We start from the raw sequence: 26,880 nt of genomic DNA, 5'->3' as shown, positions 1-26,880 counted from the left end.
GGCATTTCTGAGTCATGATGAAGCACTACATTGAAAAGACGCAAATAAGCCCGAAACACCAGCACACATTTACCCAGTTTTTGAAGCAGATTAATAGAATAACCAATAAAACATGTATAAAAGCTTTAATTAAATCTGATGAAATAAAACTTCATGTTTTATTTATGGACACTCCCAACATGTAAAGGATTCAGAGACACATTCATTTTTACTGCCATTTCGTCCTCATATCTATAATTAAATCCAGGCTGCAGCTCTGGCCCAAAGCGATGCGGCATTTTAAAGCTGGCCTTGGACACGCCCTCCCCCATCCCCATCTGCTTTTAATTATAATTACCGACCCAATACGAGGGAAGCGGATGGTAAAAACTAAACAAAATAAAACAAACAAACAAACAAAAAATGGTTGCTGCCATTGTGTTTTAAAACAACATGCTGAAGGAGGATTTCAGGCAGGTGGGCGCATCCTCTATTTCCAGTTTTATTATGTACCAAGTGCACAATCCCTTCATTTTACTTTTGACATAAAAAAAGGACTTCATGAAACAAGACAAAATAACTTATGATTATATGAAACATAACTGTGACAAATCACAAAACTATACATATTAATAGAAAAAAGTGTACCTAATTCTTTAAAAGATTTATGACAATAAGCACCAGATGTGCCCCTAGAGTAAAATCAGCCCCATATCCAGTATGATATATGCAGTTCATTTCTCTACGTGAGTGTATATAACTATGTACAAGAGTCTCTGTGATTTATGGAAAACAGATTTCCACTTTTCCCCCCCCCAAATGCTTTATGTCAGCAACATTACACAGGATGCTCTGCTGTCTGTACAAAATAAATCTCCTCCTTTTTACACTTGCCATCTCTCCAATGAGTGTTTTTTTTTTTTTTTGCTTTACTCATTGCAAAGAAAAAAAACTGTAACCGCAGAAATTCCACACCACCAACAAAAAGTGCTGTTAAAAATGCTGCTTTAAAATGAAGTGGTCAAAACAGTCAAATAAAATATCAAATAATTAAATTGGACATTTATAATCACTATTCCCAAAATTCAAGGCAACTGGGAAGCAAGATTCTTGAAGATGGGGTTGGACACTTACCTCTGTTCTAGTATGCTAATATGCTTGACAGCTGCTAATTTAAAAACAAGAGTAACACCAAAGCTCTGGTTCATCAGTGGAAACTTTGCTGTGATTGACTGATGACCTTTAGTCCATTTTAGAATCACCAAAATAATTTGGGGGGTGACACGGGTAATGCGAGACATCTTACAGGAATAGAATATTTAATATTTAACACTAATATCAGAGGCTAAATTACAACTTACATTTTGATGCAGTCCCTTTAGGGAATTAAGACAATGCAGCAAGTAAAATATCTCTAGGCATGCTGATTTTTTTTTTTTTAATGTAATAGGATAATTGGCTTTGGGCTGTGTGTATTTTCACAAACATCAGCTTCTTTTTTTTTAAAGGGGAATGACAATCTCTGTTCAGATGTTTACGAAAATGGTTATATATCAAGAGTAAAAAGACCAGAAAATGGAAGGGAATGATCTTTTGAAGTTTCCACTTTAACCGTTACAAACATAATGATGAAAACATATATAAATCTTATGTAATGTGAAAGCAAGCAAGGAATGAATTTTAAGGTCAGGTGAGATCCTGGAATCTAAGGCCAGCACGTGTCACCCAGAAGGAAACTGGAAGTGGCATGTCCTGGGGTCCTGAGCTCAAACCTGTAGGCAAGGGGAAACACGAGATGGGGGAGGGAGTAGGAGGGGCGCTTGGCCTTGCAGATGGTCCTGGGCCTGCTTCTGCTAATTCCTGCCAGGGAAGGAGGCCCTGCAGGTGCGGCTGCCGCCTGGCACCCCCAGGCTCCCTTGGGCCTCAGTGAGGCCAACGGGGAGACTACAGATGCTCAGGAGCATCTCCTCCAGCCAGAGTATCTGGGGTTCTTCTGGCTTTGTCCTCCTTCCCTGTTTCCATGGCAGATTACAGCCAGAAGCCACAAGTAGGCTGACACCATCAGCTGCAATGGCCTTACCTTTCCATCTTTTTCCTCATCACATGAATGAAATGTGTTTTAGTTCCCTGTAGAGGCTCCGGGATTTAGAATGAATAGATTGTCTAAGATACCAGAGCTTCCCCTTCTCTGCAGTGTGAGGCAAAGGACATGGTCCCTGTTTAGGCCCAGGTGACACAATCTACTAAGTCTGCCAGAAGGGTGGGACTCTGTGTGCGTCGGAGAGCTCCCTTGGAAAGAAAAGTCTGACGTGCGTCCTTTTGTAAAGCAGAGCAGATTTCTGTAAAGTGAATAACTTGTCTCTTTCTCAGACACAGATGTCTGCATGATGGCTCTTCTCAGATCAGAGCCCACTAGCCAGAGAAATGAGATTGCCTGAGAGCACTGTGGAAACGGACCCCGCACTTGGTTCTTTATTAGCCTGATTATACTGCATGTGAGAATGAAGTCCTGAATCAGGCAGAACATGACCGACTGTGCAGCAGATTGGAAGGACACGTCTGTCAGGATGCAAACTGTCACCAGATCCTAAGTCTGACACCAAGCTGTTTAATTGTGTTGTTGGAGATTGTAATTATCCCAGTTTGACAAATAGCATTGTTTCATTTTTCCTCAGAGAACATTTTTAAAGAGAGAGAAAAGAAATCATGAGATGTGATAGTACTGGGATGTCAGAATTTACCAGGTTTTGGGGGATTTGGCAATTTTTATAGCCTATGTCATTGGACTTGGGACCTTTTTAATTGCTTGGTAAAGGTGTCACAGAAGACAGAGGAGCCTGCAGGGCTATAGTCCATGGGGCCACAAGGAGTTGGGCACGACTTAGCGACAAAACAACAGCAACAAAAAGGTGTCACAGAAAATGACTTCTTATTCAGGTTTGAGATCAAATGGCCAAGATATCTGTGAAAATTCTAGGCCCTCAAAACAGAGTTTCAGACAAAGCATTGCTTCTTTTTGGCCACCCTTCCAGAACTATCTCCTCTACCTGCCCTAGGCCAGACCCTGCTCAGAGCTGGTGGGCAGGCAATGGCAGGTGGTGGGTATGTCTGAACTACAGTCAAAATAAAAAGATGAGAGCAATGAAGAGGGAGGAGAAGGGCAAGGGAGCAACAGAGAGACTGGTGAGGGGAGACCCTAACAGAGGCAGCAGAGGCTGTGCAAAGGAGCTGGACATCGGGCTCTTCCAGTTTGGTTTTCTGAGAGAACCCGGGAGCACACCTCCATGTGTCCCTGCTCTCACAGCTTCTAGCAGGCTCTGGGCAGAGCACCAGAGTGAAGGCCATGGGTGAACCAGTCAAGAGAAATTTTCCTTTGAATAAAGTCCTCAAGGTGGAGTCACTGAACAGTCAACACACGAGGGTCTCTGTGGTAGCACTGGGAAGGGGGTGGCCAACCCCATGTCCCTCAGGCAGCCTTTGCAGAACATTCCTGGTGCACACAGGAGCTACAAGGCGGGGCCAAGCCAAGCCACAGCAGAGGCCAGACGTATGTAGCTGGGGTGATTAAAATAATTATTTCCATCCAAAGAACAGACCTCTAAATATTTTTTTCCTTTAAAAGTACATGTAAATAACAAGCCTTTAAAATCAAAGGACTAGGGTAGGTTGCAGGAATACAAAACAAGTTGTCAAGCTTTTCAGGGGGCTGTGCTTGACAGAACCTTCTCATTTTGCTTTTGGAAAAACCCTGAAAAGCAATTGGTTATCATGGGAGTACCCAGGAGGAGAGAAGCAGCCAGCTCCCTGGATGCCAGGCTGGTGCTGGGAAACTGGGGCTCCTCCAAGAGCCGAGCCCATGCTGGGCTTGGATGTGGATTTCCCTTGTTGCGCCTGGCTCTTGGGTGAGGCGATTCACTGTGCTGGCAATCTGGGTTGTCCATCCTTATTTGGAGTTTTCAGCAAGGGTGATCTCCAAATTACATTTTCACATGCACATCGTCTCACTGGTGTCCCTTGAAGGTTGACAGTTGGGAAGTAACAGATATCTAGCAGTGAGACTCCGAATTCCCTTTGAAAAGACAGTCCTGCTGGTCACTGGCAAATCCAGAGGGAAAAAGGAGCAGCTGCAAACACACCTACAAAGCCCAGCTCTGACCATCCAGCCCTGCTCTCCAAAGACACATCTGTGATGTGGCATATTGAGTTGATTTGCTTGACATACTTTTTCTTAGGGTCTGCGAAAGTATAAGAACAAAAAGTGACAAGGAACAAAAAGATTCTGGATGCCAGCAGCAGTGGAGGCTGGGGGTGGATTTTAGCCTTCAGTATAGACAGAGGAGAGCTGGCTAGGACAGCGGTCCACAGCACTGATCTGTAAGAATGTGGCATCTTCAGGTCCACTGCGAAGAGTCTCCCCAGAGAGGCTTGAGGAACCCGAAGGCAAATCATACACTGGAAAAGAAAGAGTGCACAAATCAACTGATGCTTCATTATACTTGCCAGGCATGCAGGGAGCAAATGTGGACGGGGGAGGCAACAGTGCTGGGCAAGGCCTTTCAGCGGGTCCCATCCTCAGGCTCCATAGGTGGACAAGTGCCTGAATGTGCAGGCAGATGGCTAAAATAGGACTTGCACAAAAGATGGGCTGAGTAGCAATGAAAGTAAAATTTTGTAGGTAAGAGTGAGGATGGCCTCAAAAAGGAGATGATATAAAAGTTGAGTCATTTAAGAATGCATGGGATTATCATAGATGGGGAGGTAAAGAAAGAACATTCTAGGAGGAGGAAACAGGGAGCAAAGACAGAGAGTGGGGTACGTGGGGCCAAGTGTGTTGGCAAAGCTCAGGTGCAGAGCAGGTAGGGAGACAGATAAGGAAGATACATGAGGTAGGAGGGTAGGTCCAGGGAGTTTGATCAGGCTCAGCTCCTGGGGACTACGAATGCCTTACTGCAGACAGTCAACTTTATTCTCTAGGGCAACTAGAAACTACTCAATGTATCTGAACAGGAAAGCACCTTATTTTTTCCTTTATTTTTGGAAGGCAATGGTTACAGGTAGCACAGAGAGCAGAATGGGAAAGTTAAGGAGTTGACGCCAGGAAACTTGTTGGAAGGCTCTTGCTTAAGTCTGGGAGAAACATGATGGCACCTGAGTGAGAGTGGTGGAAGTGGGGCTAGAGGAGGCTGGAGGGGAGGATGAATAGGAAAGACATTTCTCAGGTGGACTAAATAGGATTTGATGCAGTTGTGTGCTAGGTCAAGTCTAGTCCAGCCTGGTTATGAGAAACCCACCTGATCTCACCTGCTAGTCTGTCCGAGTGTCTAAGTCACAGATACCAACATACCTGTAATGCCCGAGTGAGTTGAGAAGGCTCTGTGGAAAACATCAAAGCCAGATTGGCCCATGGATGTGGGGACCACACAGTCCTCGAAGGAAGGCATCACACTGCAGGAACTGCTAGGTGGCATGGTTCTTTGAGAGTCAGGGTAATTCGGGGGGCAGAATGTCTGTAGTTGCCCATAAAATCCTGAAATTCAAGACAGAAGTAGGGATAGATTTATGAACAGGCCATATCCACTGTAGAAAACAAAATAATATTCTTTATAACTAATAAGTAGCATACTTTTTATAGAACCAAGAGAAAATTCCCTATAAGGTTTGGGAGGAAGATTAAATTCATGTTAGCAGTGTGTGTGTGTGTGTGTGTCTGTCTGTGTGTGTGTGTGTGTGTGTGTGTATGTGTGTGCACACATGTGCTCAGTTGCTTCAGTCCTGTCTGACTCTTTGTGACCCCATGGACTGCAGCCCACTAGGATCCTCTGTCCATGGGGATACTGGAGTGGGTTGGCATGCCCTCCTCCAGGGGATCTTCCTGACCCAGGGATCAAACCCACGTCTCCTGTGTCTCCTGCACTGGCAGGTCGGTTCTTCACCGCTCAGCCACCAGGGAAGATCCATGTTAGCAGTAAAGACTAGGAAAAAACAAGAAAATTCCATGTCAAGGCAGGAGAAAAAAGAAAGAAAAACTACTGGCTTTTCTCTTTTTGATGCCCTAAGGCCTCTGCATGGACTCAGCAGACAGATGGGCAAAGGACCTAAACAGACCAGTCAAATACTCACATAATTTATCAACTAGTCTGATCAGATGGTAAAGACTCTGCCTGCAATGCAGGAGACTCAGGTTTGATCCCTGGCTTGGGAAGATCCCCTGGAGAAGGGAATGGTTACCCACTCCAGTATTCTTGCCTGGAGAATTCTATGGACAGAAGAGCCTGGTAGGTTACAGTCCATGGAGTCGCAAACAGTCAGACATGGCTGAGCGACTAACACAGACCCATGGTCAAACTGACAATTCTTTAGTCGGTAAAGAAATAAAAATCAAGACAATGATATAACACCATATTCTACCTATCACATTAGCAAAGATTTCTGAGACTCATTCTTGGTGCCGGACTGAGACTGGTGACCAAGGCACCTGTGTGTAGTGTGCAGACCCTGCAAAGGAGTACAGGCTTCTGAAAATCCCTTGACAACTTGGCTCTGGAACCTGAGAGTGTCCTCTTGGACAGGGGAATTTCACTTTCAAGGATGTATCCTAAAAGTATATTTTGAAAAATAGAAGTTTTGCACAGACACAGTTATCACAGTGCTTGTTGTCAGAACAGAAAATGGAGGAGTCAAACTAGCCAATCATGAGAGAGTGGTGGAGAAAAGACTGGTATATTTACCTAATCGGAACATTAAATAGCCATGGAAACAATATTTACAAGGAGTTTTTTTTTTCGTACTGTTCATGAGAAATTTCAGATATACATGTGGATTTAGAAAAGGCAGAGGAACCAGAGATCAAATTGCCAACATCCGTTGGATCATAGAAGAAGCAGGGAATTCCCCCAAAAATCTACTTCTCCTTCATTGACTACGTTAAAGAATTTGACTGTGTGGATCACAAAAAAGTGTGGAAAATTCTTAAAGAAATGGGAATATTAGACCACCTTACCTGTCTCCTGAGAAACCTGTATGTAGATCAAGAAGCAACAGTTAGAATCAGACAAGGAACAATGGACTGGTTCAAAATTAGGAAAGTACTACCTCAAGGTTGTATATTGTCTCCCTGCTTATCTAACTTATATGCAGAGTAATGCCAGGATGCAAAATGCCAGGATGGATGAAGCACAATTTGGAATCTAGATTACCAGGAGAAATATCAATAACCTCAGACATGCAGGTGATAATACTACCCTAATGGCAGAAAGCAAAGAGGAACTAAAGAGCTCCTGGATGAAAGTGAAAGGGGAGAATGAAAAAGCTGGCTTAAAACTCAACATTCAGAAAACTAAGATCTGGTCCCATCACTTCATGGCAAATAGGTGGAGGAAAAGTAGAAACAGTGACAGATTTTATTTTTCTTGGGCTCCAAATTTACTGCAAATGGTGAAATTAAAAGATGCTTGCTCCTTGGAAGAAAAGTTATGACAAAGCTGGACAGCATATTAAAAAGCAGAGACATTACTCGGCCAACAAAGGTCCATATAATCAAAGCTATGGTTTTTTCCAGTAGTCATGTATGGATGTGAGAGTTGGACTATGAAGAAGGCTGAGTGCTGAAGAATTGATGCTTTTGAACTGTGGTGTTGGAGAAGACTCTTGAGAGTCCCTTGGACTGCAAGGAAATCAAACCAGTCAATCCTACAGGAAATCAACCCTGAATATTCATTGGAAGGACTGATAATGAAACTGAAGCTCCAATACTCTGGCCACCTGATGTGAAGGGCAGACTCATTGGAAAAGACCCTGATGCTGGGCAAGATTGGTGGCAGGAGGAGAAGGGGGCGACAGAGATGTTTGGATGGCATCGTCAACTCAATGGACATAAGTTTGAGCAAACTCTGGGAGACAGTGAAGGACAGGGGAGGCTGGCCTGCTGTAGTCCATGGGGTCACAAAGAGTTGGATATGACTGAGGGACTGAACAACAACAATCAATTCATACAGGCAGGTTGCAAGGCAACGTTCCTCTAGCTGTCTTTGGGGGACTTTCTTTGGCTTTATATTTTTCTGAATTTTAATAGTGGTGATGAATAAGTACTCTGAAGCTAGTCAGATTTCCTGGGTTCAAATCCTAGTTGACTCCTTAACAACTGTGTAGTCTTGGTAAATTACTGAGCCTCCCAGTGTTTCAGCTTTCTAAACTGTAAAATGGGATTAAAACTAGTACTTATATCTCATTGAGTTATTATAATGAAGATTAAGTTAATATTTGCCTGTTATACAATATAATCTGAGAATTAATTATACAATTAATATTAATATATTTAATAATTTATATATGTTTGCTAAATAAGAAAAAAGTAAAATTATGTCACAATAGTGTAGCTCTCAAAATTTTTATTAAGAGAAATAAAAATTTCCAAAAGGCAACAAGTAGTCCTTCAACAATAACCAAATGTAAGAACAGATAAGACAGTGGGCAAGTCTCTCACTTCCAGTTCTCAGGTGGAATCCTCTGGAACATTTTTGGCGCTTGGGACCTGTGCTACATACCTCTTTCCCGTGTTGGTTCCTAGATCCTGCACTAATCGATAACACATTCTGATTTCTTCACTCACCCCAGTGCAAGCTCAAAAGAGCAACAAGCTTGAGTGGGCTGAAAGACCTGGGATGTACTGTTTCATAGTTTGGGAGGTTCCTTGAACTGATCCTCACTGTGGGTACCCCACGGCCAGGCACATATAATCACGGCTTCCCCATTATGAGGAAAACATTACCATGAACCATCACAGTCGGTTTATTAGAATGTAATGTCTCCTCACTGAACAAAATAGGCAATATTTGCTATTTATATCCCTATGCTAGCTCTGTTCAAATCTGTAACCCATAAACACCTTGATAGCATTCCTCAGTGTAATATTAACCTTCCAGGAAGAGAAGACATTTTTCACTAAACTCCCACAACTCCCCAAATAGGGACATTAATCATTCAGGTATGTCAGGGACAGTGATAGAGACTTTCACTGCCCTTTTGTGAAAACCAATTCATTCTTTCTTCCCTGTCTTCTCCCTGCTTCAAAGAGAGCATGACTTCAATCTATGTTGCAATGTGCTAGAGTACGAAAATTTGTGATACAGTGAAATACACCCAGTAAAGTTAAATATTAATAGTAAACCCAACATTGGGCTTCCAGGACTGGAGTTGCAGAGAGTTGGACATGACTGAGTAGCTAACACTTTCACTTTCACTTTTTCAAATCCAACATTCTGGGCTCCACCTCCCTGTTTCCCCAGTCAGTCTGGATCTGAGTGAGAGGGCAGAGTGAACTACAATTCCTGTTTGTGGGTGTCTTGGCTGACATGAGAAACAGTCAAAACCAGAATGGCCCCACAAGCATGTTTTATCACTCTCACAGCCAACTCACAGAAAGAAAATCCTCTTTATGAAATCCCTCCCTTCAAGAAGCCAGTTACTAAAGTTGCCAAACACACTGGTGTGGTTGAGTGCGGTCACTCAAATCAAAGAGCTTTAACATAGCCTCTTCCCACTGCTATTTCCATAAAACTAACAAAATTTTTAAAAATTCCATTAGGATCTTGCCACACACACAAACTCAGAGAAAGCCTAACTCATTTTCTGGTGAATGGCTCCTGTATTTCAGCTGCTGAATTTCATGTAGTAAGTTTGGAAGGAATACTACCTTGAGGACCCAAAGCAAAACGAGGCAAGATGTTAGTACATTTCGTGGGAATAAAACATGAATGATGGCAAGGTCAACCAGTCAGTCAGTAAATGATGTTATTAAGTACTGGTCAAGGTGCTTTTAGAGAGACCAAAGAAATAAAAGGTAATACTGCGTCCTTGAGGATGGATAATGCAGTTCCAACAAGAACACATACACTTAGAATAGCATAAGAAGGCACACATATGTTTATGTTGGCCGCAAATGTTAGTCCTCACGTTTAGTTAGAAAATCACCCCTCCTCCATTTTAGAAGTTATTTTAACCCAAGGATGGAGGGGGAGGGGGTATTTGCAGATAAACTGACTTTACTGAAGTTGTAGCTCCTGAGGATCAAGGTCATTCCTCCTCTTGTTAATTCTGGGAAGTCTTTTTTTTTTCCCCCCTTCTAGAAAGAAGCTTGTTTTCTAATTATAAAAATATTCTGAATTAACTGTATCAACTAGAAAATGTAGAGGCATATACGTAAAGAAAATAAAAATTATCTTTATTTCTAAGATTCTGACATAACCAGATACATACATACAAAACTGGATATATATATTATATATTGTTTTGCATCCTGTTTTCTCCCTTAATATTATCTATGAGCTCACATAGTATTAAAATTCATCCTTAAAAACCCCTCCTCTTTGTCACATGGGGTCACTGACAGCTCTATGATGACAGATTAGATTGGGAGATCATGGTCACCCTTGCTGCCTAATGATGATAAAGCAGTCCATGAAGCTGGGTGTGGATTCTCTTCCCAGCATGGAAGGGAAGTGGAGGAAGTCAGTGAAAAAAAGGAATCACATGACCAAATATGATATTGAAAGGGTATTCCCTAGGGTAACACTAAGAGAACATTGTGTGTTGATGGAAATGATCTATATATCTCACTGTCCAATACAGTAGCTGCATAACATGCCTTGTAGCTTCTGTACTGGACAGCACAACTCTAGGGCAATCTGTACTCTCAGGTTTAACAGACTTTGTTTTAGGAATGTTTCTGATTAAATTCTTAGAGAAAAAAACCTATGACCTACCAAGAGTTTAAATAAAAACCAGATAATGATTCTTAGACTCCTGGTCTTCAGCATAGAAAGTATATTAGAGCTTTATTACATTTATCTTTTCCTTACAAATTTACACTTTAGTCATTGTGGAAGGAACCAGAATATAAATACTTCAATGAATAAATAATGGTCACCCAGCTCCCAACCCTCCTGAGGGCTGATGAGCATTGTTCTAAGTTAAACTTATAGGGCATTTCAGCTCTCCTGCAAAAATCACTTTCCTTTCTGGAAGTAAGAGAAGGAAAAGGAAACATCTCACCTACTTTCTGCAGACTACGGGCCTAGCTCACTGTGTGTTGGAGGCAACAGCATAGGTGGGTCTCCAATTTCACTACCAGTTGAGGATGGAATAAGGTACCGAGGCTTTCAGTACCGAGGCTCTATCTTACACTCACGGATGGAGATGAATACCACCAGCCCAAACTTTGTCAAGGTGCTATGTCCGCAGCTGTGCCTCTAGTGGGTTTGTTTATATAGCAGATAGTTTTGTAAAACAAACTCTTCTTCTCCTTTATGGTGAGGCTGAGAACCACCACCAAACTCCAGGTGCCAGGAAAAGATGGACAACATTCAGAAGACTGAATCTTCTCTGCTGTAGGTTCTGCCTGACCTTGATGCCAACTTGCAGACAGCCCACGTATGGAGTCCATCACAGGCATCAGGAAAGGGGCCTCAGAACTAATTTCTCAACCAGAGTGTGGCCTGATCAGGCTGGGAAGAACCCTTTGTGAAGCTACTTGGAAAGAATGCTCAGAGCAGTTGCTTCCTGACACCCCTCAATATCTTCAGATGGGAAAGCCCTTCAACTCCTGTGTGATCAGAGAGCATCATTTCAAGCATCCAAGCCGAACACTGTTATTTTCAGATGTTGCCCAAATCTCAAGAGTCATCTGTTCACTTGACCTTTCAGAAGAAACACTGACTAATATTTTTTAATATTAATATTTTAATATGTCTGTATTTTTGCTATTGTATATTTGTAAAATGGGGCATTCACAGTATCTACTTCATAAGGCAACTGCAAAGGTTAAAGAGGATTAAGGGATGATCCATGTAAAGAGCTGAGCATGTGTCTGGCATAGCGCACTCTACAAATATTACTTTTCACTTTTCTTCCCTATTCTTTTAACACAAACATTTCAACTTCTATGCTTTTGTTTACTTGACAACTACATTCTAAGCACTTACTCAAGTCTGGAGACACAGTGGTGAATAAAACATACCTCATGCCTTTTTGGAGTTTATGTTTTAGTGAGAAAGAAACATAAACATATAAATGAGAAATCAAGTAATATAATTTAAGATTATATATGAACAATAAAAAGGATTTTCCTTAAGGAATATACAAAGATGCAACTCTTTTCTCTAGACTGCATTCAAGATAGGAAAAGGGAAAAAGCTCAAATAAGAAAGAAGTTTGGCAAGATGAGAAGCAACCCTCAGAATGGAAGAAAATAATTGGGATGAAACAAATGACAAAGGGTTAAACTCCATAATACACAAGCAGATCATGTAGCTCAATACCAGAAAGACAAACAACCCAATCAAAAATGGGCAGAAGACCTAAACAGACATTTCTCCAAAGAAAACATACAGAGGCTAATAAACACATGGAAAGAAGCTCAACATTACTTGTTATTCAGTTCAGTCGCTCAGTAATATCTGACTCTTTGTGACCCCATGGACTGTAGCACGCCAGGCTTCCCTGTCCATCACCAACTCCTGGAGCTTGCTCAAACTCATTTCCATTGAGTCAGTGATAGCATCCAACCATCTCATTCTCTGTCGCCCCCTTCCCCTCCTGCCTTCAATCATTCCCAGCATCAGGGTCTTTTCCAATGAGTTAGTTCTTCGCATCAGGTGGCTGAAGTACTGGAGTTTCAGCTTCAGCATCAATCCTTCCAATGAACACCCAGGACTGATCTCCTTTCAGATGGACTGGTTTGATCTCCTTGCAGTCCAAGGGGCTCTCAAGCATCTTTTCCAGCACCACAGTTCAAAGGCGTCAATTCTTCAGCTCTCAGTCTTCTTGATGGTCCAACTCTCACATCCATACATGATTACTGGAAAAACCATAGCTTTGACTAAATGGACCTTTGTTGGCAAAGTGAGATCTCTGCTTTTCAATACACTGTCTAGCTTTGTCAGAGCTTTACTTCCAAGGAGCAAGTGTCTTTTAATTTCATGGCTGCAGTCACCATCCACAGTGATTTTGGAACCCGAGAAAATGAAATCTGACACTATTTCCACTTTTTCCTCATCTATTTGCCATGAAGTGATGAGACCAGATGCCATAATCTTTGCTTTTTGAATGTTGAGTGTTAAGCCAGATTTTTCACTCTCCTTTTTCACCTTCATCAAGAGGCTCTTTAGTTCCTCTTCACTTTCTGCCGTTAAAGTAGTATCATCCGCATATGTGAGGTTACTGGTATTTCTCCTGGCAATCTTGTGCCAGCTTGTGAGTTATCCAGCCCATTATTTTGTATGATGTACTCTGCACAGAAGCTAAGTAAGCAGGGTGACAATATACAGCCTTGAGGTATTCCTTTCTCTATTTTGAACCAGTCCATCGTTCCATATCCAGTTCTAACTGTTGCTTCCTGTCCTGCATATAGGTTTCTCCAGAGGCAGGTCAGGTGGTTTGGTATTCCCATGTCTTGAATTTTCCACAGCTAGTCATGATCCACGCAGTCAAAGGCTTTAGCATAATTAACAAAGCAGAAATATATGTTTTTTTAAATAATTCCCTGGCTTTTTCTATGATACAGCAGATACTGGAAATTTCATTTCTAGTTCTGCCTTTTCTAAATCCAGCTTGTACATTCGGAAGTTCTTGGTTCACATACTGCTGAAGCCTAGCTTGAAGGATTTTGAGCATAATCTTGCTAGCATGTGAAATAAGTGCAACTGTACAATAATTTGAATATTCGTTGGCATTGCCCTTCTTTGGGATTGTAATGAAAGCTGACCTTTTCCAGTCATGTGGCCAGTGCTGAATTTTCCAAATTTTCTGGCATATTGAGTGCAGCACTTTAACAGCACCATCTTTTAGGATTTGAAATAGCTCAGCTGAAATTTCATCACTTCCACTAGCTTTGTTCGTAGTGAATCTTCTTAAGGCCCACTTGACGTCATGCTCCAGGATGTCTGGCTCTAGATGAGTGACCACACCATCTGGTTATCTGGGTCATTAAGATCTTTTTTGTACAGTTCTTCTGCATAGTCTTAAAGTCCCAGGGTCAGGGACACAGAAGATGCATGACCCACTCCCTTTGGCTACGCTAATTTCTTCTTCTCCAACATTATTATAGCTCTTTGTGCATTCCCTCCTCTTCTCTGGTGACCCTTGCACACCCTACTTTGAATACCTTCTGTAACCCATGATATAAATCAATGAGAAGAAAAGAGGAAAATTAGATAAGTCTCTGGTAAAGCTCTTAAAGGCCATAAGAATATGATCTCTGGCATCACAGCTTCTCAGCATGATTTCATGCTCTCCTACTTTACTCAGAGAAAGGCCCAGGGAATTACACACTTACTACTCACACGGTATGATTTAAAAAACTTTTAAAAATTCCTTCTTAGGCAGCCTCTGATATACCTGTCTTGTAAGTAGGTAATTCAAACAAATGTTCTCATTTTATAGACAAAGAGATGGAATTTGAATCACTTGTCTTTATAACCAATACTTTTGTTTATATAATACTATGCAAATAAGAGAAAAGTAGAAAATTCATACAATCATTTTAATATTTATGAACATCCAGTTATTTGGAATTATTCATGGATCTAGTAGAGAAGGCAATGGCACCCCACTCCAGCACTCTTGCCTGGAAAATCCCATGGACGGAGGAGCCTGGTGGGCCACAGTCCATGGGGTCACTAAGAGTCGGACACAACTAAACAACTTCACTTTCACTTTTCACCTTCATGCATTGGAGAAGGAAATGGCAACCCACTACAGTGTTCTTGCCTGGAGAATCCCAGGGACAGGGGATCCTGGTGGGCTGCCGTCTATGGGGTCGCACAGAATCGGACACAACTGAAGCAACTTAGCAGCAGCAGCAGCAACAGTCTTTGTCTTAAAACAAATGGGGAGTAGAGCTAAAAGTCATCATATACTTTTCTACTAAGTTCAGAGCTTTCTCATCTGTAGTCTCTTTGCTTTTGGCATTTTCATAGACATTTTGGTTAGTGTTACACCAACCCGCTCCCCCCACCCCAGAGAATTCTTTCAAAAGGAAGGAAAGGAACTAATATTTATTTGTTCTGAGATAGGTATTGTTTTAGGTGTTTTACATTGAAAATCTTCATTCTTACAACTTTGTAAAAAAATGAAATATAGTTGATTATAATATTCTTTCAATATCAAGTGTGCAGAAAAGTGACTCAAATATATATATACACACACACACATATATATACACACACACACATATATATACACACACACACATACACACATACAGGTTATTTTCCATTTTCAATTATTACAAGATATTGAGTATAGTTCCTTGAGCTATACAGTAAATCTTTGTTGTTCATCTATCTTATGTTTATCTGTTTGCATCTGTTAATCCCATACTCCTAATTCATCCATCTCCCCCCACCATTCCCTTTAGTGACCATAAATATGTTTTCTATGTCTGCGAGTCTCTTTTTATTTTTTATACAGATTAATTTGTATTATTTTTTAGATTCTACAATTAAGTGATATCATATAATACATATTTCTCTGCCTGATTTACTTCACTAAGTATAATATTCTCTAGATTCATCCACGTTGCTGCAAATGGCAACACTCCAATCTTTTTTTACTTATAATAACTTTTGAATTATGTAGTACTGTCCCCAGTTTATAGACAAGGAAACATAAAAGTTCAAATAACTTATCCAAATCCTCATAGCTACCAAGTTTCAGAACCAGAACTCAAACTCTAATCTGTTTGGTAACATAGTTCATATAGATAATACGGTTTAAGCTCACAGACAAATCAGTTTAAACAAAATCTGGCCATTTTTGTTGAGGTCCCTTACTACTAGATCACAGGCAGAGTTACTTGGATCAACATTTCATAGAGTACAAACATTTTCATTAGGGAGAAATAATTGAATTCATTAACAAAATTGATGAAATTATCTAAACACTGAAAAATTCAAAAAACCCTGAAGAGTAGAAATAGACATTTCAGAAATTTTTTTTGGCTAGTTTCCTGATTTAGTCACTATTTTATTTCTATCCATTATATGAACAACTTGGATTTGGGTTCAAAGCCTGGATAACCCATTAACCAACTATGTGTCTTTGCATAAATCATTTTCCTTCTTGAGCCTTATTTTCATTTAAAATAATATCTATTTTATAGGGTTTCAGAAAATATTATACATGGGAGCATTTATAAAATCATCCAGTGCATTCCCCAGCATGTAGTAGGCCCTCAATAAATAGTAGCAATTATCTCACCATGAAATAAGCTTAGAAGTATTTATAGATTCTATATAATGCACATGTAATTCTTAAACAATTTTTCTCACATAGCCCGCCACCCTCAGGTATAAAATGATGCTGCTCTTAAAAATGAAGCCTCCGTAGTCCAGTTGCCATTTTTCACCTTGGTCCCTGCTCTTGGCCAACAACCTCAGCCAGGTCTTCATGTAGTCAGAACTCTCTGAAGCTTCCCCCTGGGAGTGATGGAGAAACTGACTCTTCATTTTAATACAGAGTCTATAAATGGGGAAGCTACAGGAACAGCTCACAGACTGTGTTAGGAAGACAGATTTTTCTTCAGGCTGAGAACTAAACCAGCTTGCAAAAGCACTTGAGCTATTTAAGACTGACATTTAAGCAACTACTGTACTTAGGAGAAGGAAAATAATGGAAATAATAACCCTTAACATTCCATTTGGGCACATTCCTATTGAAGGAACCAGGTTACAGTGGTTGGAAAGCTGACCAGTGCAGCAATCGCCTGGTCTCCTTGCTCCTTGTCAGATGGGTGGCAGCAAGAGGGCATCAAATTAGACAAATCCCCCTGGTTCCAAGAAGTGGGGCCATTTTCATCCACTAGCCCGCAGGCCACAGGGAGATGCTTCTGCACACTCCAGGGCTCTCCTCTGCTCCTGAGCCTCACAGCACCTCACCTGGTTTGCAGCAAGCTGCTAACAGAATGTATTACTGTGAGCCAACCACACTCTTGCCCTCTGAGTTGTATACTTGGGGTAGGGGAAGAGGAAGATGGTCTGCTACTGATTTTGCAAAGGTTCAAATAAGGGGATGAGAGTGGGCAGAACATGTTGCTGAAAGGAACAAAAAGGAAATGGGAGAAAGCAGAGTGAGAAGAAAGGCATGGATAAAACCTTCTTGGTTAAAAGATGTAACCTATTTTCATTTAAATATCTTCAAACGAACCAAAACCCTAATGTGTGGTGGCCTATGGCTTCCAAATTCTCAAAATGATAAGCTGCTAAAATAAACTAATTGCAATGTGTCTCAGTAATTGCCATGTGTTTATATATACAGTTACAGTAAAATGTTCAGTGAATCCTGATGGTGACAATGCACATATGGCAAAAAAGCAGACACTCTCTAAACCAGAAGATCTGAAGACTCTTAAGATGAATATGAAAGCCAGCTTTGCCATTTATTGGCTATGTGGCCTTGAGGAAAACATAGCCTCTCTGAGTCTTTGAGTCCCTACTGATTGAAGGGAGAAAATAATACTATTGGGGCAGCAGAGTCCTCACAGTAGAGAGGGGAAGAAGCACAGGGAATAAATGGAAAGAGATTCAGTGCCCAGTTGTACTCCATCACCTGTCTAATGACTCAAAAATTCAGGATACATATGAAGCTCAGAATGAAGAATGGAGGACCAGGACATCCTGTTCTGGTGAGTGTGTGAAGTAAACACTTTGGCCACTGGTCAAGTTTGAAAAGAATGAGTTGGGAATTTCTCTATGAGAGAGGGTCACTCTGTTGCCAGTGTATGTATCCCTCCTGCTGCTGCTGCTGCTAAGGCGCTTCAGTCGTGTCCGACTCTGCGACCCCATAGACGGCAGCCCGCAAGGCTCCGCCCTCTCTGGGATTCTCCAGGCAAGAACACTGGAGTGGGTTGCCATTTCCTTCTCCAATGCATGAAAAGTGAAAAGTGAAGTCGCTCAGTCGTGTCTGACTCTATGCGATCCCATAGACAGCAGCCTACCAGGCTCCTCTGTCCATGGGATTTTCCAGGCAACAGTACTGGAATGGGTTGCCATTGCCTTCTCCGATATTCCTCCTAGGCGACCACAAGGATCAAGTGAAATAATAGGTGTAGGAATATTTTGCAAACAGTAAAACACACTGAAAATTCCAGCTCGTTTTGTCTCATTATAAGCTTGGTGATACTTATCATCCTCCCTTCTCTGAGTACAAAGGTAAATTTGCCCTCAATTGAGTCAAGCTGTGTTGCATAAAGTTCACAAGCAACCCTTTGACTCGGGAGTAGTTGAGTCTAAAACAGAACAAGGAAAGTATGGCAAAGGATGAAGATTTAATTCTATCTTCCCTTGTCCTTCCAAGCAAGCTTTGCTGGAAGAAAGGTCTGGCAGAGAAGAGGATTACAGATGGAGATTAAAAGGGACATTAACATGAAATGCTGCAGCCTCCCCTGAGAGCCATCCTGGCTCTCTACTGCTTTTAGGTTGTCCTGCATTTACAGGACTTTCCCCAGAAGGTAGACGGAGAAAGAAGATGGAAAGTATTTCCTCAGGCACTGGCCAATTGCTTCCTTTGGATTATCGCTGATTGGGAACCATGGTGAGGGGGCACTGAGTCCTGCACTTAGGGTCTAGGCCTGTGATTCTTAAACTGGAAGCCACAGCATCAGCTCCATCTGGGCTCTATAGTAAGCTAAGCCCTAAGAACATCTTTATTATTTTTTTTTTTATTTTATTTTATTTTTAAATTTTACATAATTGTATTAGTTTTGCCAAATATCAAAACGAATCCACCACAGGTATACATGTGTTCCCCACCCTGAACCCTCCTCCCTCCTCCCTCCCCACACCATCCCCCTGGGTCGTCCCAGTGCACCAGCCCCAAGCATCCAGTATCGTGCATCGAACCCGGACTGGCAACTTGTTTCATACATGATATTTTACATGTTTCAATGCCATTCTCCCAAATCTTCCCACCCTCTCCCTCTCCCACAGAGTCCATAAGACTGTTCTATACATCAGTGTCTCTTTTGCTGTCTCGTACACAGGGTTATTGTTACCATCTTTCTAAATTCCATATATATGCGTTAGTATACTGTATTGGTGTTTTTCTTTCTGGCTTACTTCACTCTGTATAATAGGCTCCAGTTTCATCCACCTCATTAGAACTGATTCAAATGTATTCTTTTTAATGGCTGAGTAATACTCCATTGTGTATATGTACCACAGCTTTCTTATCCATTCATCTGCTGATGGACATCTAGGTTGCTTCCATGTCCTGGCTATTATAAACAGTGCTGCAATGAACATTGGGGTACACGTGTCTCTTTCCCTTCTGGTTTCCTCAGTGTGTATGCCCAGCAGTGGGATTGCTGGATCATAAGGCAGTTCTATTTCCAGTTTTTTAAGAAATCTCCACACTGTTCTCCATAGTGGCTGTACTAGTTTGCATTCCCACCAACAGTGTAAGAGGGTTCCCTTTTCTCCACACCCTCTCCAGCATTTATTACTTGTAGACTTTTGGATCGCAGCCATTCTTGTTCCCGGTGGAACAACTAAGAACATCTTTAGATGATTTTCAATCTTTGGAAAGTTTTCCAAATGAAATACCAATAGAAAAAAAAAAACAAAAACAGAACAGCTCTGATTTCATTTGGAATGCAGAAGGATAGCTCTTCCAGTGGGCATCTTTTCCCCCTAGGCTGACCCCCAGCCCCTTCTGCTGGATTCCAGGGGGTCTTGGGGATGAAGTGATAATGGCTGTCCCAAAGTGACTCTGAACTACAGATGGATCAAGATGACCTCTGTCCCCACCCCGGTGCCATTCTCTCACATGTAAGTTCTTGGGCAAGGTGAAATCATGGGACCTCATTTGAGTGACTCAGAAGTCGTGGTCTTACTGATGACCCCACACTGATCTTGTGGCCTAGACTTCTGATGTCTAGCTGTAACCAAGCTCCCACATTATATCCATTCCACTAACTAGGTGATTTCTTGTTTCCCCGAATCCAAGTTTATGACTATACAGTTTTCCAGCATCCTAATCTCTACAGGTGGGCACCATCTCACACTTGCATCGATAGCTTGCTTGTTTCTCCTACTGAACTTCTGCCTCACAGCTAAGTCCCTGTTACACACCGTTAAGCTGCCCCCAAAGCTACTGGCTAGACTATTACGTTGAGATGAAGTCTGGACTTGAAGTAAAAGAAATCTATATAGGTGGGTTTGACAAAGCAGAGAAAGCTTTACATTTGTAAAAACCTGATGTTTGTCACTGTATCCCCAACTTCCTGTCACTTCCTTCCATCTGGCCACCAGGAAATTTGCCTTTTCATCTTGCCCTTGTGGACACTGACTGCTAATGTGAATAACCAAATTTATGATCTGCCATCCTCTGCTCCACCCCTCCAGCTGGATAATCTTCTTCTCACTGGCACCTGGTGGGGGGAGGGTCACACTCCGATGAGTATGTCTAGTCTGCAGGGTCTTTCCTTTCCTGCTTACTCTCATCCCACTGAATACCAAACTCTTAATTTTTAAGTATATAACAGGCATCTCAGTTGTGCCAAGTGCTAGAGGGATTAAATAGAAGACATGATTTCTTGCCTACATATGGGTCATGAGGAATACTCTCTCATGGTTGAGTTCAAAGGCTTTGCTTGCTAAGAACCATCCCTTAGGTATGAGCTCTGGGCAGGCAGGGATTTTTGTCCACTTTCTCTATTGATGTAGCTTTAACACACGAAACAGGACCCGGCACATAACAGAAGCTGAATGTTTGAGAATAAGTGTATGAGTGAACGATCCTACAAGAAGAGCCTTTGCTGAAGATAGTGATGGTAAGAGGAACCATGGCTGAGCTCAAAGATTTTGATCTGTGAGCCTGTACACAATAGCCTATCAGGAGTTTCAGAAAAAAATAAAGAGACTTTCCTTTCTAACGGAGAAGGAAATGGCAACCCACTCCAGTACTCTTGCCTGGAAAGTTCCATGGACTAAGGAGCCTGATAGGCTGCCATCCATGGGGTTGCAAAGAGTCGGACATGACTGAGTGACTTCATTTCACTTCACTTCCCTTTCTAACACTGAAATTTTTCTTTTAATTGAGGGAGAAACAAAAATGATAGAAATACAACTGGCACTATCAAGGTGACCTGGAGAGTTTTGCTGCTCTAAGCCACCATTTTCTGCTGTACATCAGGAGGCCACCAAATCTGAAGAGAAGCAAGAGTGGGCAGGAGAATCAATTGGCTCAACTCATCCACAGAACACGTTGCACTCTTTTAGAAAACCATCCCAACGTCAAGTAACTCAGTCAACTAATCTGAATTTCATTTCTAAATAGGAACAGAAACATATCTTTTACTCTCTTCATGAAGTTATAATGAGGATTCAGGTGTTTATCCAAAAAGCATTTTATTGAGCCATTCCTTTGAGTTTCCAGGCACTGAAAATGATTTTGTACCTAAGAGTAATTTATAAAACATACATTGCAATATAAATGTAGGTATTATCACTGACCTCAATGGTATTGATAAAAGCACTATATCAGCCCAGAACCACAGGCACAAACAACCTTGGGGGTAAATATTTGGATAATTTCAATCCTTGGAATCATTATGCCATACTGAGGACAGAATTAAAGAATCTGAAGCTTTGCTTTAGGATGTGTGATATGAGATTGGGTTTGTGGAGGAATGTATTAATAAGAGAGGAGTAGCTGGTCTGAATTTACTTTGGTAAACTTGCATCTTTAAAGTCTAGTTCTCAAAGACTTTGCAATAGAACTAAATAGAGAGTTTAGTCAGAACAATCTGGTTAGAAAGCAAAAAAAAATCTGCAATGAAAAAGAACTCACAATTGTAAGTAAATCATCTAGAAATTCTAAGGGAACTAGGAGCATTTAACATGGTCTGAGCACAGATTATCTGAATGGGCATAGATCAAACCAATTCTAGTGTTGTATTTTGCTCTGTTTTATTAACACAGTGGCTGTGTTACCAGTAACACAGATGTTTCTGATGTGTGTGGAGTTTTTCCCTTTAAGGAAACTCCAACCAAAGTTATTCACATTCTTCCTTCTAAACCATGAGTTGCTTATCATATTTATAAAGAAAATTCCAATTAAAACACAGGAATCACAGGACATGGATTGCCATGAATATGTTCAGACCTGAAGACTTCAACTGAGTAGCCCCTAAAATAGAGTTATAAAAAAAACATTTAATGTGATTTTAAGAGTTCAATTCATTAGAGGCTAAACTCTATGAGTTTCAGATACAAGACAAAACATTTGCTTCTGGAAAAAATGTCACTGCTTCTCCCAAAGAATGAAAGAAAGCGCTAAATCTGTAATAATATTCATTAAACACTTTTCTATAGTTTTTAAGTTAACTGGCAGAGAAGTCACAATAGCCAATGAAACAAATTTTCTGGATATTTTCCTTCTCTTCATTAAATTTTTGAGTTCCAGTTGAGAAAACAAACTGTCCTACTGCCAATGACACAAGCTGACTGGCAAGTGAACTACTTAGTAAATAATATAACTACTTAAGTAGTAGCACCTGTTACTTAATTTCCATTATAAGTAAATCACCTTTAGAGCTCAATAAAAATATTAAAACATGCTCAATCATATTGCTAACCAAAGGAAAAATCAAAACAACTTTGCTGTACAAATTGGCAAGGATTAAACTGGCAATATCTAGGGTGGGGAAATGAATGCTCTAATGCACTGTTGTTGAGTCTAAATTGGTATAGACTTGGTGAAGGAATATATGGCAGTACCTATCCAGCTTTAAAATGTACATAACAATTAATCCAGCAATTTTTCTTTTAGAAATATTCCCTAAAGAAAGTATGCAGAAAGATATGCATGTGTGTGAGAGTGCTCGTGTAAACACACAGTATACACCAGGAGATTTAGCATAGCACTGTTAATAAAAGCAACAAGTGAAAAAAATAAACGTCTTTCAACAGTGGGATGATGAAAAAATGATGATAAGTTTTTGTTAAGTACTGTATCATTAAAAATTATACATCTACATACATTGACCCAGAAAGCAAAAGCATATATTTTGTTAAGTTAAAAAAAGTCATAAAATAAAATGCTTATTATGAGGCCATTTTATAACAGGGCAGATGTCATGTACATATACATGCATATATTTCATTTTCAGAAGTATTCTTAAAGGTCTAAATAGAATACTCACCAATCGTTAACAGTCATTACCTTTAAGCAGTGGTTAAGAAGAACATAGCCTGGGAAGCAAATTAAGCTTTTCATAAACTTAAGGACCCTAAGCACCTTTAAAAAATGAAAGGCAATTTTTTTTTCTAATTTAAAAACTGTATTTAAGGAGTGTGCTACAAGTCCAGTAAACCTGGTTTGTTGATTTAGTAATCAGGCTTCCAAGCAGTTTCCCCCAGCACATGTGTACTTGAGCAAACATGGCACATGAGAGAATGCACACATATGTGCACATGCACACACACAGAGACACACACACACACATATACACACCTGTAGGGTAACACCACTGGGGCAGTCAGAGAGCCGGCACTCCCTTCCCTTTAGGGACTGTGATAGCTCTTAATCCAGGGGTAAAAGCACAGACTCTGCTGCCAGATGGTCCTGGGTATAGTTTCCAACTCCATCATTTCAAGATTAAGAAATCATGGGCAAGTTACTTAACATTTTAGTGATTCAGATTCCTCAGCTGTAAAATGGGAATAAACAACGCCTTCTTTATAGGAATGTTATGAGGACTAATGGGAAAGGGCAATGTAAGCAAGCACCATACCACGTGGCACAGCGGGAAGGAAAAGGCAGACATTTTCAGCAATCAGCATGCAAAGACACAACACAAGCGGTTGGCGGGAAATCACGTTGTCTCATGAATCATTGTACCTATATTGCTAGCAATAACTTCAGTTCTCTAAGTAACCTCATCTTTAATGGTTCCATTTAAATTTCACCCAAAAAATAATTCCCAAGTAACTAAAAACTCCCACAGTACTGTATCTACAAGCATTATCATGAAGGAGAATACGTGTGGGCTCCGGAGCCAGACTGTGTTTATAATACCAGCTCTGATACTCACTAGGTATGTGACTGGGGGCAAAGTCTCACCTGAGAGGCTGGATTATATTTATATTTTTATTAATGTTCTTGTGAAGATTAACCAATATAAGTGGAAGTAACCAGCATACCCAGAATCTGATGCATGGTAGAAAAATGACAACAGTAATAAAAGCTCTAATTAACTGAACACACACTACAGACCAGGCATTTTCTGTCAATCTTATACCAACTCTAGAAGAGAAATACCACTATCCTCATATTATATTCAGAATTAAAAAAAAAAGAATCAAAACAAAATAACACAGACTCAGAGAGAGAGAACAAATGGATAGTCTGTAGAGGGGAGGGTGGTAGGTGAAACAGGTAAAAAAGACTCAGAGGTACAAATTTCCAGTTATACAAAAAGCCAGAGCATAAGGAATAAGGTCAATAATACTGTAAGTGGAAAAAAGGTTACTAGACTTGTGGTGATCATTTCATAATGTATGTAAATGTCAGATTTCATCACACCTGAAACTGATATAATATTGTTGTTGTTTTTCAGATGCTCAGTTGCGTCCGACTCTTTGCAACCCCACGGACTGCAGCTCACCAGGGTTCCCTGTCCTTCACCAACTTCCATACTTTGCTCACACTCATGTCCATTCAGTTGGTGATGCCATCCAACCATCTCATCCTCTGTCATCCCCTTTACCTCCTGCCTTCAATCATTCCCAGCATCAGGGTCTTTTCAAATGAGTCAGTTCTTTGCATCAGGTGGCCAAAGTATTGGAGTTTCAGCTTCAGCACCAGTCCTTCCAGGGTATATTCAGGATTGATTTCCTTTAGGATGGACTGCTGCAATCGCTTTGCAGTCCAAAGGATTCTCAAGTGTCTTCTCGAACACCACAATTCAAAAGCATTAATTCTTTGGCGCTCAGCCTTCTTCATGGTCCAATTCTCACATCCATACACGACTACTGGAAAAACCATAGCTTTGATTAGATGGACATTTGTCAGTAATGTCTTTACTTTTTAATATACTGTCTAGGTTGGTCATAGCTTTTCTTCCAAGAAGCAAGCGTCTTTTAATTTCATGGCTGCAGTCACCATCTGCAGTGATTTTGGAGCCCAAGAAAATAAAGTCTGTCACTGTTTCCATTGTTTCCCCATCTATAGCCATGAAGTAATGGGACCAGATGCCATGATCTTAGTTTTCTGAATGTTGAGTTGAAGCCAGCTTTTCCACTCTCCTCTTTCACCTTCTTCAAGAGGCTCTTTAGTTCCTCTTCACTTTCTGCCATAAGAGTGATATCATTTGTATCTGAGGTTATTGATATTTCTCTTGCAATCCTGATTCCTGCTTGTGCTGTATCCAGTCCGTCATTTTGCATGATATACTCTGCATGTAAGTTAAATAAGCAGGGTGACAATATACATGCTTGACATACTCCTTTCCCAATTTCAAACCAGTCCATTCTTCCATGTCTGGTTCTAACTGTTGCTTCTTTACCTGCAGACAGGTTTCTCAAGAGGCAGGTAAGGTGGTCTGGTATTCTAATCTCTTTAAGAATTTTCCACAGTTTGCTGCGATCCATAGAGTCAAAACCTTTGGCATAGTCAATAAAGCAAAAGTAGATGTTTTTCTGGAATTCTCTTTCTTTTTCTATGATCCAATGGATGTTGGCAATTTGATTTCTGGTTCTTCTGCCTTTTCTAAATCCAGCTTGAACATCTGGAAGTTCTCTGTTCATGTACTATTGAAGCCTGGCTTGGAGAATTTTGAGCATTATTTTGCTAGCGTGTGAGATGAGTGCAATTGTGTGGCAGTTTGAACATTCTTTGGCATTGCCTTTGTTGGGATTGGAATGAAAACTGATCTTTTCCAGTCCTGTAGCCACTGCTGAGTTTTCCAAATTTGCTGGCATATTGAGTGCTGCACTTTCACAGCATCATCTTTCAGGATTTGAAATAGCTCAACTGGAATTCCATCAACTCCATTAGCTTTGTTCGTAGTGATGCCCATTTGACTTCATACTTCAGGAAGTCTGGCTTTAGATGAGTGACTACACCATCTAGGTTGTCTGGGTTATAAAGATATTTTTTGTATAGTTCTTCTGTTATTCTTGCCACCTCTTCTTATTTTCTGCTTCTGTTAGGTCCATACCATTTCTGTCCTTTATTGTGCCTATCTTTGCAAGAAATGTTTCCTTGCTATCTCTTAATTTTCTGAAGAGAACTCTAGTCTTTCCCATTCTATTGTTTTCCTCTATTTCTTTGCATTGTTCACTTAGGATGGCTTTTTTATGTCTCCTTGCTATTGTCTGGAACTTTGCATTCATATGGGTATGTCTTTCCTTTTCCTCTTTGCCTTTCATTTCTATTCTTTTCTCAGCTATTTGTATGGCCTCCTCAGACAACCACTTTGCCTTTTTGCATTTCTTTTTCTTGGGGATGGTTTTGATCACTGCCTCCTGTACAATGTCATGAACCTCTGTCCATAGTTCTTCAGGCACTCTATCAGATCTAATCCCTTGAATCTATTTGTCACTTCCACTGTATAATCATAACGGATTTGATTTAGGTCATACCTGAATGGCCTAGTGGTTTTCCCTACTTCCTTAAATTTAAGTCTGAATTTGGCAATAAGGAGTTCATGATCTGAGATACTGTCAGCTCTTGGTCTTGTTTTTGCTGACTGTATAGAGCTTCTCTGCAGGAGAAAAACACAATATTGTATACCAAATCTATCTCAATAAAAATAAAATAGGAAAATTAGGTTCAGGACATTATATGACTTGCTCATAGATTCCAATTCAGATCTGCCTGACTCCAGAGACTTTTTCTACAGAC

At 40.7% G+C, this 26,880-nt stretch overlaps 1 protein-coding gene across 6 annotated transcripts in view; it reads right to left on the bottom strand.

The window, feature by feature from the left end:
• Nucleotides 1-108: 108 nt before the first annotated feature.
• Nucleotides 109-26,880, bottom strand: part of GLIS3 (GLIS family zinc finger 3) — a 683,233-nt gene continuing 656,461 nt past the window's right edge. For all 6 annotated transcript variants that reach the window (XM_006068184.4, XM_006068187.4, XM_006068189.4 and 3 more), the window contains 2 exons: nt 5,324-5,506; nt 109-4,431 (listed from right to left, as the gene is read on the bottom strand). In XM_006068184.4, coding sequence (XP_006068246.1) covers nt 4,295-4,431; nt 5,324-5,506 — 320 coding nt within the window. In that variant the 3' untranslated portion in view covers nt 109-4,294. The remainder of the gene's footprint in view (nt 4,432-5,323; nt 5,507-26,880) is intronic.

This window comes from Bubalus bubalis, chromosome 3 (genome assembly GCF_019923935.1).
Source record: "Bubalus bubalis isolate 160015118507 breed Murrah chromosome 3, NDDB_SH_1, whole genome shotgun sequence".
Lineage (NCBI taxonomy): Eukaryota > Metazoa > Chordata > Mammalia > Artiodactyla > Bovidae > Bubalus > Bubalus bubalis.
The sequence above is the reverse complement of the archived record's forward strand: the minus strand, read 5'-3'. Positions and strand labels throughout refer to the sequence as shown.